The sequence below is a fragment of the Microtus oregoni genome, unplaced genomic scaffold, assembly GCF_018167655.1.
Source record: "Microtus oregoni isolate MIOR12 unplaced genomic scaffold, Mior012 000018F_ref0000195, whole genome shotgun sequence".
Taxonomy (NCBI): domain Eukaryota; kingdom Metazoa; phylum Chordata; class Mammalia; order Rodentia; family Cricetidae; genus Microtus; species Microtus oregoni.
The window spans coordinates 32,358,125-32,370,807 of NW_024543077.1; the positions used below are offsets into that span (position 1 = coordinate 32,358,125).

The 12,683-nt window shown below is 45.5% G+C and overlaps 1 protein-coding gene across 1 annotated transcript in view; it reads right to left on the reverse strand.

Annotated features, from left to right (window-relative positions):
- The window catches only part of LOC121458948 (3-hydroxyisobutyryl-CoA hydrolase, mitochondrial), a 47,495-nt gene that overhangs the window by 6,269 nt on the left and 28,543 nt on the right, over nucleotides 1-12,683 (reverse strand). Inside the window, exons 8-12 of the mRNA XM_041668383.1 lie at nucleotides 8,061-8,206; nucleotides 7,631-7,717; nucleotides 5,275-5,333; nucleotides 4,505-4,586; nucleotides 851-970 (exon numbers count right to left, since the gene is read on the reverse strand). Coding sequence (XP_041524317.1) covers nucleotides 851-970; nucleotides 4,505-4,586; nucleotides 5,275-5,333; nucleotides 7,631-7,717; nucleotides 8,061-8,206 — 494 coding nt within the window. The remainder of the gene's footprint in view (nucleotides 1-850; nucleotides 971-4,504; nucleotides 4,587-5,274; nucleotides 5,334-7,630; nucleotides 7,718-8,060; nucleotides 8,207-12,683) is intronic.

A 12,683-nucleotide genomic window follows, 5' to 3' on the forward strand; every position in this document is an offset into this window, starting at 1 on the left:
TCTGACTTTTAAGGGCTACACTGCAGATTCAGCTGTGATTCCGACAGCCCACGTTTCCATGGGGGCATGGTCCTTCTCCCCTGCAGCACCCACTATCCTTTCTGGGCTCCATTCCTTTAGTGTTCTAGTGGGATGTGGTGTGGGGATCTGTTTGGGGATACTTGTGTCTGATTGCCTCATTCACCTAGATGCCACCTACCTAGACTTGGAAACTTTTCTTCCATGATTTTATTCAAAGTTTTATAACTCAAGAACTTGCCTACAGACCCTGCACGCTCACCATAAGCCCACAGACCCTGCACGCTAACCACCCTGCACACTCACCACCCTGCACGCTCACCACCTTACATGCTCATCATGAGCCCACAGACCCTGCACGCTAACCACCCTGCACACTCACCACCCTGCACACTCACCACCCTGCACACTCACCACCCTGCACGCTCACCACCCTGCACGCTCACCACCCTGCACGCTCACCACCCTGCACGCTCACCACCCTGCACACTCACCACCCTGCACGCTTACCACCTTACATGCTCATCATGAGCCCACAGACCCTGCACGCTAACCACCCTGCACACTCACCATGAGCCCACAGACCCTGCATGCTCACCACCCTGCACGCTCACTACTCTGCACGCTCACCACCCTGCACGCTCACCATCCTGCACGCTCACCATGGTTTTCTTAAAGACTGATCATGTTCCTGGACTGTGGCCCAATTCCTTTCTTCAAGCCTTGATAATCTGTCTGCCACTTGCAATAAAGTGTAAAATTGTAGAATTTTACATATTCTGCAATGAATTTCCTAACTAGAAAACAACAACACTCAATATAAAATTCTTACCATACAGGCTTGACTTAGCCGATACTCCATGGTCAGTACCTCTGGCAAGGTCTTGGAAGAGCCCTCCATGAGCTGCCTCAGTGTGATCTTTAAGGATGTCGGAGACATTTTGTTAATCACCTTTGGAGAAAAAAAATATTCCTTGTTAGCCAACTGCCCGTTTGCCGTATGTAATAAGCCAGCTAAATTCCTAAGTAAGCCAGACTAACACCTGTGCTTTAGAACTTCTTCCACGGGCCAGAGACTCATAAAAACACTCCTCGGCCAAAGCAGGAGACGCAAACGTGCCAGCCCGCCACAGCAGGAACACAGGCCCTTCCACAAATGGAGCGACGCAGAGCCTGGTCAAATAAACCTTACTGGAGTGTTTGTACAGATTACACATCATCTCAAGGCAGGAAAGGAGAGCTGAGCGGCCGGGAAGGGAAGGAAGGAGTTGCTGACTGCTCTGTCCCGGGCTCTCAGCAAAGAGCTTAAAGAAAGTAAGCAAAGGAAAGAGCAGGGAGGTAGCAGCTGTGAGCTGGACGTGTCTCAACCTCAACATAACCCGGGCAGAGAAAACAGCTCATGACTAACTCTCCTTTAATATTAATTAAAAAGTAAGAATGCCACATCCGATCCTTCAGCTTATCCATGGGACTTGTTCTGAATCTAAAGAGCCTATTACTAGTGTTCCAAGCCACGCAGCTGACTGTGGCCACCTGATTGACACAAGAGACTACCACATACCTGCATTCTCCTTTATAACTGCACAAACCGTTTTCAGATGGATTATTGATATTGATAGCTCAAAGTTTAAACTGGGTTCAAAGAACTCTCACTTTGAATTCTATATTTTTTATTTTTAAACTTTTATATTTTTAGTTTTATATGTGTATTACTTCCTTATAATCTACCGGGTATCTTCTTACCCACTGAAGACACTCTTCTCTCCAACAAGCAACAAGTCCCCCTTGCTACATTCCTGTCTTTCTATGTGTGTGGTCCACTGCCTTTGGTTAGGGCTGCCCACCTCCTTCTTCTGTACAAAGTAACAGCCATGAGAGTAAAGGGAAGTCAAGGAAGATGATGGAGAGGGATTAAACAGATGTGTCTAAAATGTAATTTTGTCAGTACAGAGAAACACAGAGGATTGTACCTTAAGAAGGCGCAAGGAGGCGGCCTTTAAAGTTCTTCTTAGCGCTTCCTACCCTGACTTATCTTTCTCTTTGACCTGCAATGCTGTTACTGGATGAGAATGCACTACATCCATGGACTCAGTCAGGCAATGACTTCCCTCTTTGGGGAAAAGCATTCACTACATCGAAAGCATGAACAAGACAAAGCGTGGACGATGACTGGATTGGGCCTCTGCCTGAGTGCTTGGCTTAGACACCGATGCCCTCAGGTTTTCAAACTGGTCTTGATTGATAAAGATCTCACACAGCAATAGCGACATCGGTGTTCTGAAAAGCTTTCCCCAGGACAGGAAGACAACATGAGGAGCTCTCACCATTCCCACTAAATAGTGCTGATGGTATAAGCCAACGTAGGAAGAAGGGCAGTGGGGTGTGAACGGAAAGTGGGAAGGATGCAGGTGAAGAAGTTAGAAGAAAAAAAAGAAGGGAAGATAAAGTTAAATCCCCAAATATTCAAAGTAATCTGTAAACTATAAATACTTTCATAATGAGTTTAGCCATCATGGATACAAGGTAGAAGGTATATATACAAATTTTGGGTTCAGTTTTACTTCTATATCTTAACAAACAGAAATTAACTTTTAAATGATACCATTTTCAAAGGCATCAAAACCATCACTATCTACTGATAAATCTGATGAAAAACATACAGATGCAATTCTCTATAAAAAAAAACTGCAACGTCACCGAAATGAACGTGGGCCTAAATAAATGACAGAGCATAGCACCTGTGCAGAGAAGAGGTGCGGGCGTTCCTCTAAGGACACCGGAATTCCAGTGCACTAGGTGGAGAGTGACCATCTTGACACTGAATATGGACATGTGCTGGAAGTCTGGTTCTCGCCAATCTCACTCCACGTGCCTTCCCTTTGGCTTTTCTGAGTGTGTGTCACTACATGCCGAGTCTTGTGAGTCCTGCCAGGGGGTCACCAAACCCACAGGAGAGCTTGGAGACTCTAAACGTAAAACATAATATTGACTTTTCTCTTCGGAAGGTATTAAAGGTCCTAATGCCTTTGTATATGATGTATTTTATTATATGAAAGTTTTCGAAGGTAGACCAATACATTAAAGGTCTAAAAGAACAAATAAAAAAGGGGAAAGACAAGCTGGGTTACTATGAATCAGGAAGAGAAAGGGAAGGGAAGGGCTAAAGGAGAAAGTGCATGCAATCCAGATGCCAACTGAAGGATTCATATCCAGAACGGATAAATTTTACAAAATATGATGAATATTTAAAAGGTACTTCATGTGAAAAGATACTCATATGGTCAATCAATATATAAAATGGCATTTGACCACATTAGTTATAATGGAAATGCACATCGAGACCACAATACAATGTTATTTTATGTGCTCTTGAATGACCAAAATGAAGAAGAAATGGTAGCACATAGTGGTAAGAGTGTGGAACCAACCAGGGCTCACAGAAACCACCTTATAGGAAGAGTATTTAGGATAATAAATATGTGTACATACAAGGCAGGGCTTTGTAATACTACTGTGGCTATATACCTAACAGAAATATGAATCGTACAATAATAAGGCATATATGAAAATGTCCAGGGCCACAACAATTCTTACAGTAAAAATCTGCTAGGAACCCCAGATACATTGTGCAATGGAGTGTCTTGCCATTCTGGAAATGAACGTCCAAGCCACTGCTGTGCAGCGCAATGTGGGTTCATCTGCAGATGAAGACAGGCTAGGACACATTTCAAGTGTGGAGAAGCAGACCTTCTCTTTCTCTGTCTAGGATCCTGAGATGCTTCAGTCCTATGACAGGCCCAAGGGTTATCAAGCCCATGCATATAACACATAGCCCAAATGGTTTTTTTCCGCTGTTAACCAGGCATGTGTAGAAAGTCTAACTCTGAGGAACACTGCTTAATACTTAGCGGTGACAGGAAATGGCGGCATGCCAGCTTACACTGTATCACTTCCTTATTTAATCGCTCGGTTAAAGAAGGCCATCTTTCATATTAAACATTATTAATAGGCTAAATCGCCACTGTAATGTCACCAGGTGTCTACTCTGCAGTGACGCAGTCCTTCTAAAAAAATGTTTTTATTGGCTTCTCCCAGAAGACAAAGGGACATTTGGAAATGCAATAATGCCACCAAAGTCCCTCTCTGTTACATGCAATACTGCCACCAAAGTCCTTCTCTGTTACATGCAATACTGCCACCAAAGTCCTTCTCTGTTACATGCAATACTGCCACCAAAGTCCTTCTCTGTTACATGCAATACTGCCACCAAAGTCCTTCTCTGTTACATGCAAAGGACACAAAACCAGCTTCACTTGGTTTCTCAAAAGCCAGAAGATAGACATGACATTTGGGTACAGTCACGGTTTAGGAGAAAGGCTTTCAGAGGCTTTGTAAACAACATCATGGAATACTGACACCCCCCAGGCAGGCTTCCCTGTCCCAAGATGTCCAGACTCAGCTGGGACAGAAAGGATTCATGCATTACCTTCAACTGTTGTATGGCAAAAGGTGAACCATCCTGCCGTAAATTCTCAATAATCTGTTCCACAGAATTGGCTGAAAAACAACTGTAAAAAGAGAAGCACAATTTCACCAGCACACAAGAAATTCCCATATCCAAGACACCAGTGCGCCTGAGCACTGGCTTTTCCCAAGCCCCGTTTCAATAGGAAGACTTTCAAGGTGTTTTGCGAGGGAAGAAATGCTCACCACTTCCCGGTAAGAACAATTGTTGTCTTCCACTGCCAGTGAACCGTGAAGCCACTCCTGCCTTCTCAATTGCTTCTGTGCATTCCTGGGACTTACACTTAAATACTGCCTAAACTACAAAACCCGAAGCTTCAGAACAGAGAGGACAGCACTATCTCCCAGCCACCTTCCTCCTGCTCTTCCCTTGGGCCAGCTGGCTAGTCCCAGATCACAGCACAGAGCCTCTGGCTGAGCGGTTTAATAGTACCTTCTTGGAAGATGATGTTGTGAAGACAAAAGGTAAGATAATTCAATTACTCTCTGGCCTTTCTCCCCAACTTTAAAAAGAGATATTTGTATTAAAATGAGCAAGCACAGGAGAGGCCAGCAACGAATAACTCCTCTTGCAAGAGTGGGTGAGAGGTTACTTTCAAAGGTAAATGAAAAGAAAAGCAGGATACTATCCGTCTCAAAATGTGGAGCTTTCTCAAACAATGACAGCGGGAGCAGATCTGACTTGATTCAGCCTCCCAAAGGACAGCGTGATCAGTACCTTGAGTTAAGTACCTGTTTATTTTGTCCATGTGTTCCTCAAATATGGCAGATTTGTCTTGATCCATCTTGGACTGTTTGAAAAGAAGGAATCTGAAGTGACGCAAATCTTTTTTAAAAAATCCTTTACAAGTTCATCACGTTTAATGACACATTTGTGACAGATTATCGCTTTCATTCAAATTCCATTTAACACTTCCATAAATAGCTGCTACCGTATGTTCAAACATCAGAGAATCACAGAGCTCCAGATAAGCGCTTCAAAGTGCCAAAGGCACCCTTATTTCTTTATTCTTGTCATCTCAATGTTTCTGTGCATCTAAAGATAAGAGCCTAGGACCCAAGACCTTAGAACACCACGTCAAGTACCCGTCAGAACTAGAAACCCCCACTGCCTGCCTGGCATCCCTGCAGCTTGACCTCGTGGAGCTAGACAACTAAGTATTCAGTACTCATCCTTTACGGGCTCTCGACCTGAGCTCTCTCCTGTTTATATTTCAGTTAATCTCTCTTTGACCACCCATACCTCACACGACACAGCAGGCACCTTCTTATAAACACGTGCCGCTTTACCAAGATCATTCTTACCAAGGTCACTCTTGCGGTGTGCCGGAATGTGAGGCTGCATTGCAGCAAGGGGCTGAGTTTTGGTCTACAAGGCAGCCCTGTTACACAGCTTTTAGACACTGAACTCCAATCAAGCTCTCGCTTGGAAGCCTGCGTATCATGTGTTTCTCCGTTCCAGTACTTAGGAATCCAGCCCTCTAGACGGTCCTGTTTATCTTCAGTAAGTCATATGGCGTGCCCACCACAGCTGCCAACTGAATGGCGCATTCCCAGGACCAGGCGAGGACCTCCAGGTGTCAGGAGGAGCTCCCCGAGTGCCAGCGCATGGAGGAGGACGGCAGACCCTGGATCTGCAAGCCCGCTCAGGTCCTCCCACTTGCCAGGCGCCTCTCCCTCCTGTACAGCACCCGCCCGTCCCCGGCCCTTGGCCGGCCTTTCTAGACTTTTGGAGATGTAGCTGCACACACTAAAACTTGCAAGACATTATTATTTTTTTTCCCTGCTCCACACCAGTATCCCTGCCTCCAGGCCTCTCCGTTCTTCCTCCCCTACTCTCTCCCTTCCTCTCTGTGGCACTGAAGAAACAGCCGAGCAAACACCCCACCACCGCACTACACCCCTGCCCACAGCGTGGGTCGCGCAGGTCTTCAGAGGCTCCTGGCTCCTTAAAGGGCTCGCCACAGGACTCAGCTGCTCTGGCTGACACCCCTCCCCCCCCCAAGGATGATGTCACAATCTCGCTTGTAGTTAGAGCCCTCTTCTCTAAAGCTGCCATTGTATTGATACATCATTTCCACCTTTGTTTTCTCTCATTTCATCTGACTTCATCAATCTCTGCCTTTTCTTCCTCCACTACAATTCCAGTGAAATTTTAGACGATCATGTATTTGATTGTGATTTGTAAGGATTCTTGGCTCTGTGTGTGTGTGTGTGTATACGTGCGCGCACACACATGTATAGTGTGGATATGTAACTGTGGAGACCAGGCATCAACCTTATGTGTTATTCCTCTTTCGGTGTCAGTTCATCGGCACTTGGAGCTCACCTCTTAACCTAAGCTAGGCCGGCTGCTCAACAGGTCTCAGGGGACTTCCTGTCTCTACCTTCCCAGAGTTGGGGTTACAAATGTACCATATCTCGATTTATAAAAAGCTCCCATAAGTGGGTGCTGGGGATCAAATTCAAGTCCTGAGATGCTTGTGCAGCAAACACGTTACTGACTGGGCTGCTACCGCCCCAGCTTCTATTTTTGGCCTTTATAAGAAAACTCAGGTGACGTAAGAATGAAACATCGCAGCACATTGTATTATTAGTGGTTCGTTTTGGCAGCGCCACAAAGAGTCTGAACGTTGAACCCCTGTCACAGAGATGCCACAGAGCACAGCTAAAGCTTCTGCAGAAGCCCCTTCCAAAGCCAAGCACTTACGTTCAAAAGACAAGCTATGCAGAGGGCAGGTATCAGGTGGCTACCCCAACACGGAAGCTCTGGTCCTCTCACCAAGCCTTGAAATAAATGACCCTCAATGCTCTTCCTCCCTCCCCCACTTCCTTTTTTTTTTTTTTTTTTTTGGTCTTTTGAGACAGGGTTTCTCTGCAGCTTTGGTGCCTGTCCTGGAACTAGCTCTTGTAGACCAGGCTGGCCTTGAACTCAGAGATATGCCTGCCTCTGCCTCCCGAATTCTGGGATTAAAGGCGTGCGCCACCACCACCCGGCTCCTCAATGCTTTCTATTGAAGAGAACCAATGCTTACTGACCGCTCGCTGTGTGAGCACCGTATGTTCCCTGTGATTGGGAACCACTTACCCGTGCCTGGTAGCTTTCTAAGACACCCGCAATATCTTCTGCCGAGGGTGACTTCAAGGCCAGCAACTCTTCCTCTAACTTGGGCAGCTAAAAGTTAAGAAAACAAGACGTGCAACTTGACAGAGGCAGAAAGCTTTTAACCCCTTGGGGTCCTTATCTTAAGATCTATGCTCCCTTCACATCAGCCCTGACAGAAACGTGGACTGCAGCTCCATGCACATGCACAGCAAATGCTGCCTCCAAAGGGAGGACGAGACAGGAAATGAAGCAGCCCTTGTGCTGTGGGATAGCGTGGAGGAGGAGAGGGACGGTGAGGAGGGGATGTGGGGCTGGGCTCAAGTACTTTGTCCGAGGTCATACAGCTCTAACGAATAAATTCAACCTTCATACTCATATTCCCAAAGACCCATGATCTCAACCCAAAAATTACCTTCTCTGAATCTACAAAATGGGTGGCGATTCCTGCTCTGTGCACGTCTCTTCCTTTCAGTCTGAACCCGGTCAGGGCAAGGAAGTAGCCCAGTTTGCCTGGAAGTCGTGGCAAGAAATAACCGCCGCCCACATCAGGAAAGAGCCCTGGAAGTAAGGACAGCAAAAAGGATAATTCGAATGGAGGGTGGAGTGAGTCTCTTAGATTGTCTACACAGACGGAACCTGTACTACAAACATTATATGCTATACATTGAACTCAAATCACAAACATGTTATAAAACTGTTAACGTATTTTGTACATTTTCCAAATTCTCTGCATCTCACTGCTAGAGAGGTCACTAAAGTATGTGACGTACGCAGTCAAGTATTCGACAGTACCTTGTATATTAGGAGCATGCGGTACTGGGGACAGGCGGCTCAGTGGGGACCAGCCTTTGACTCCTAGACCTCCACTTCAAACTTCAGGGGTGGCAGCGTCTGATTTCAGACCCAGAACTGGACAAGCCAGAGCCAGAGAGGTACCGGGTCACATGACTAGCCTGACCAAGCTCCCGGAGAAAGAGACCCTGTCTCAAAGACAAAAGGTGGGCGGTACCTAAAGAGTGAGAGTCAGCGCAGCTAACAAAGTATCTCCTTTCCAAACAGAAAGCACGGAGCTTCTTTTCCCATTGACCCGGGAGAGGGCCTTTCGGAGTAGCCCAGCATGGACGTGGACTTGTGGTCTCTTCCCTCAGCCCACCGCCCCCTCAGCACTGGGATTACAGGCATGAGTGATGCCCAGAAAGTACGGTATTTTAAACATGAGTCTTACTTCCCATTTCTGAAACTTTCCAGAGGCTGTGTTTTCTCTGAGAACACCCTAACACAGCTGTAAATGTCCACCCATGTTTTCAGTTGTATCTCGTAGATCACACACTGGCCCAGTCTCTTGAGTCTTCTCATCTGCCCGGCACTCACCTCCTGACCAGAATCTCAGGGACACTCTGAACACAGGAGACCCTGCGGTCCTGACATGCGCACTTGTCTTACACACAATGAGCGCTTCTTTTCCCCGTAGCAGTCTCTAGTGGCTTGACCTCTGAGTGCTGCAGAGACCACACCTGCTATTAGGATGCCCACCTGGGGTTAGCTGCCTTGACTCCCGTGGATTTAGTAAAATCTATATGCGGATTACTCTGTTATTAACAAAATTGTTCCCCAAATCTGGATGTTGAAGCCTCAGCCCACAATGTAACTGTATTATTTAGAGGTGTAGCTTCAGGTGCTGTGGAATAATCCTTTTGTACGCTGTAAACACCTTAATTTAATAAACAGCTAAATGACCATTAGCTAGGCAGGAGGTGCAGGCCAACACCCAGGCACAGAGGACTCTGGGAGGAGAAAGGCGGGGTCACCAGGAGATGCAGGGCGAGCAAGACAAGCTGGAGGGCAGGTAAAGCCAAAAGGCCACACAGATGAATAGAAATAGGTTAATTAAAGTTGTAAGAGCTAGTTAGGACAAGCCTAAGCTATGGGCAAGCGTTTATAATGAATACGTTTCTATGTTATTACTGGGGAGCCGGTTTTTTTTTCTTTTATTTATTTATTTATTTATTAATAAATACAATATTCTGTCAGTGTGCAGGCCTGAAGAGGGCACCAGACCTCATTCCAGATGGTTGTGAGCCACCATGTGGTTGCTGGGAATTGAACTCAGGACCTTTGGAAGAGCAGGCAATGCTCTTAACCGCTGAGCCATCTCTCCAGCCCCCTGGGGAGCCGGTTTTGCCCAATGAAAAGGTCCAAGACATTCGGGTATGTGGGAGTGCAAGGGGGTGCCATAAACCAACAGAACTATCTTTATGAAAGAGATCCACACATGGAGGAAAGGCCACATGAAGACAGCTTGACCTTGACTCTCAGCCCCAAGAGATGTGAGAACCAATGTGCTGCTTTAAGCCAAGCAGTCTGCGGTCCTGTCGAATAGGCTCAAGCTGATGAACAGCCTCAAACCTAGCTGTGCCTTCTCCCTCAAACACCAAACTCAGCACTGTCTTCTCTGCAGTCACATGGTGAGCCAGCATCTCCACAGGTAAAACCGCTCTGGGCTCGCATCCCATCAACTACAGTGCTCTTTCCTGACCTGCCTCCTCTGCCCAGAAGCATAAACCAAACGGCCTGGTGCTGTCCCTAGTCACAGCTCAGGGTCACCCCATCCAGGGCTCCCCTTAGAGCTCCTCAGTACAGTGTGTGAAGAAGGGACCTGAGCCTCGGGAAGGGATAGGCATAGGAACAAAATCCAATGCCCGTTCTTCAGCAATATGGAAGGAATACTCCTCAAGCTAACAAAGATGTAGTGGATTCTCGTATTAGTAACTTAACCACACGCCTAAAAGCTCTAGAGCAACAAGAAGACATAATACCCCAAACAGTAGATGGGAGGAAATAAACTCAGGGCTGCCGTCAATGAAATAAAAATGATAACAAAATCAATACAAAGAATCAATGAAACAGAGATGGTTCTTTGAGACTAGTCAACAAGACTGACAAACACATCCCCAAACCAACTAATAGACAGAAGCTACAACTGAATAAAATTAAAGAAAAGGAAGACACAACAGACACCATGGTAATTCAGAAAATCATAAGGATAGTTTTAAAAATCTATACTTCACTAAAGTGGAGAATCTAGAAGAAACAGATGAATTCCTTGATATAAATGACCTACCAGAATTAAGTCAAGATAAGCAATGTATAATGGTCCATAACCCCTCATGAAATAAAAGCAATTAAATCTCACAACAACAACAAAAAAGTTCAGGGAGCCAGATGGATTCATCGCAGAATTATACCAGTCCCTCAAATAAGAATTAAGACCAATATTCTTCAAAATACTCCACAAAATAGAAAATGAAGGTTCACTTTCTAGTTGCTTTTAAGAAGCCACTAATACCCCAATATCTAAGTGACACAAAAACCTAACAAAAAAGCTTTTAGACAAATACCCCTTACGAATATAAATGCAAAAATTCTCAGTAAATTACTCCCAAACCAAATCCAAGCAAACATCTATCATTATCACCTTGTCTTTATCCCAGAGATGCAGGATTGAGAGACTAGTGATACGTGGGCCATACCTATTAATAAAGGTAACTTACAGCAAGCCTACAGTCAACACCAACTTAGATGGGGATAAAGAGTAAGATGAGGTAGTGCACTCTCTCCATCCCTACTCAACATAGAACTGGAGGTCTCGGCTAGAGCAACCAAACAACTGAAGGAGATCAAGGAGATGCAATTTGGAGAAGAAGTCAAAGTATCTTAATTTGCAGACGATATGATTGGATACACAAATGATGCTTTAAAACCCCACCAGGAAACCTTCTGCAGCTGTTTAAACACTTTTAGCAAAGTAGCGGGACATAAAATCAACACATGCAAATGAGTAGACTTCCCATATACAAATGACAAACATACTGGGAAAGAAGAAATGCAGGAAATAGTAACTTTACAAGAGCCTCAACACAAAAATATCTCAGGATAACTCTAACTGAGCAAGCAGAAGACTTGCACAATAGAAACTCTAAGACACTGAAGAAGACATCAGGAGATGGAAAGATCTCCTAGTGCTCACGGATCAGTAGGATTAGCACAGAAAACATGGAAATCGATCTAACTCAAGAACCAGCTACCCACTCCCGGGCATATACCCAGAGGACTCTCCATCCTGTCACAAGGACACTTGCTTAACCACGCTCATTACTGCTCTATTCTTAATAGCCCCAAACTGGAAATACCGAAATGTACATCAGCTCATGAACACATTGTGAAAATGTGGTACAATTTACACAATGCAGCTAGGCAAAAACTCATTCTGAGTGAGGTAACTCAGAGCAAAAAGACCAATACTGTGTGCAAATGTCAGCTTCTAAGCTTCTGATATCTGGACTGCAATCTGAATCACCAGAGGTTAGGTACCTGAAAAAGGGCTAGGGAGGAGGAGACACGAGGAAGACAGTGTGCAGAGTGAGAGAGACTGGCGCCCTACACGGGATGTCTTTGTCAGACACTCAAGGCTCAGGGGTCTGTCAGGAAGAGCAGGCAGGAAGACTGTTAAGGGCCGGAGGTGGCGGGTGAGTACAGGGAAAGACTGTCTTCCAGTCACAACAGGATTGACACTCACACGAACTTGGAGAGACCACAGCAGCACGGAGAAGGCTGGCGCGGGACCACGCTATATGGGGTCTCAGCACTGAGGGGCAAGTGAACACAACCCAAACCAAAAGCTATCTGCAATGGAGAGCAGCAGGCACCTCCACAGAGAGCACACACATCTGGTGGGGACCACAGTGATTGACTGAAGACACAGGGGCCCTTTCAACAAACCTTGCTAGGGTGACTCACTTTTAACACAAAATAGTAATGTTGACCGATGAATGGAAATGGGAGGGCATTTTTTTATTTTTTTAACCTTACCTGAGATTAACGACAGGGAACTAGTATTATGGGCTTAGCTGTGCTATAATTACTGAGCTAATATAGAGTATCATTTTTGTAAGTTCTTTTATTGTGGTATCTCATATGGCATCTTCTGGCTACATATGTATATCTATAAAATACTCTGAGAAGTAGTAAAGAAATG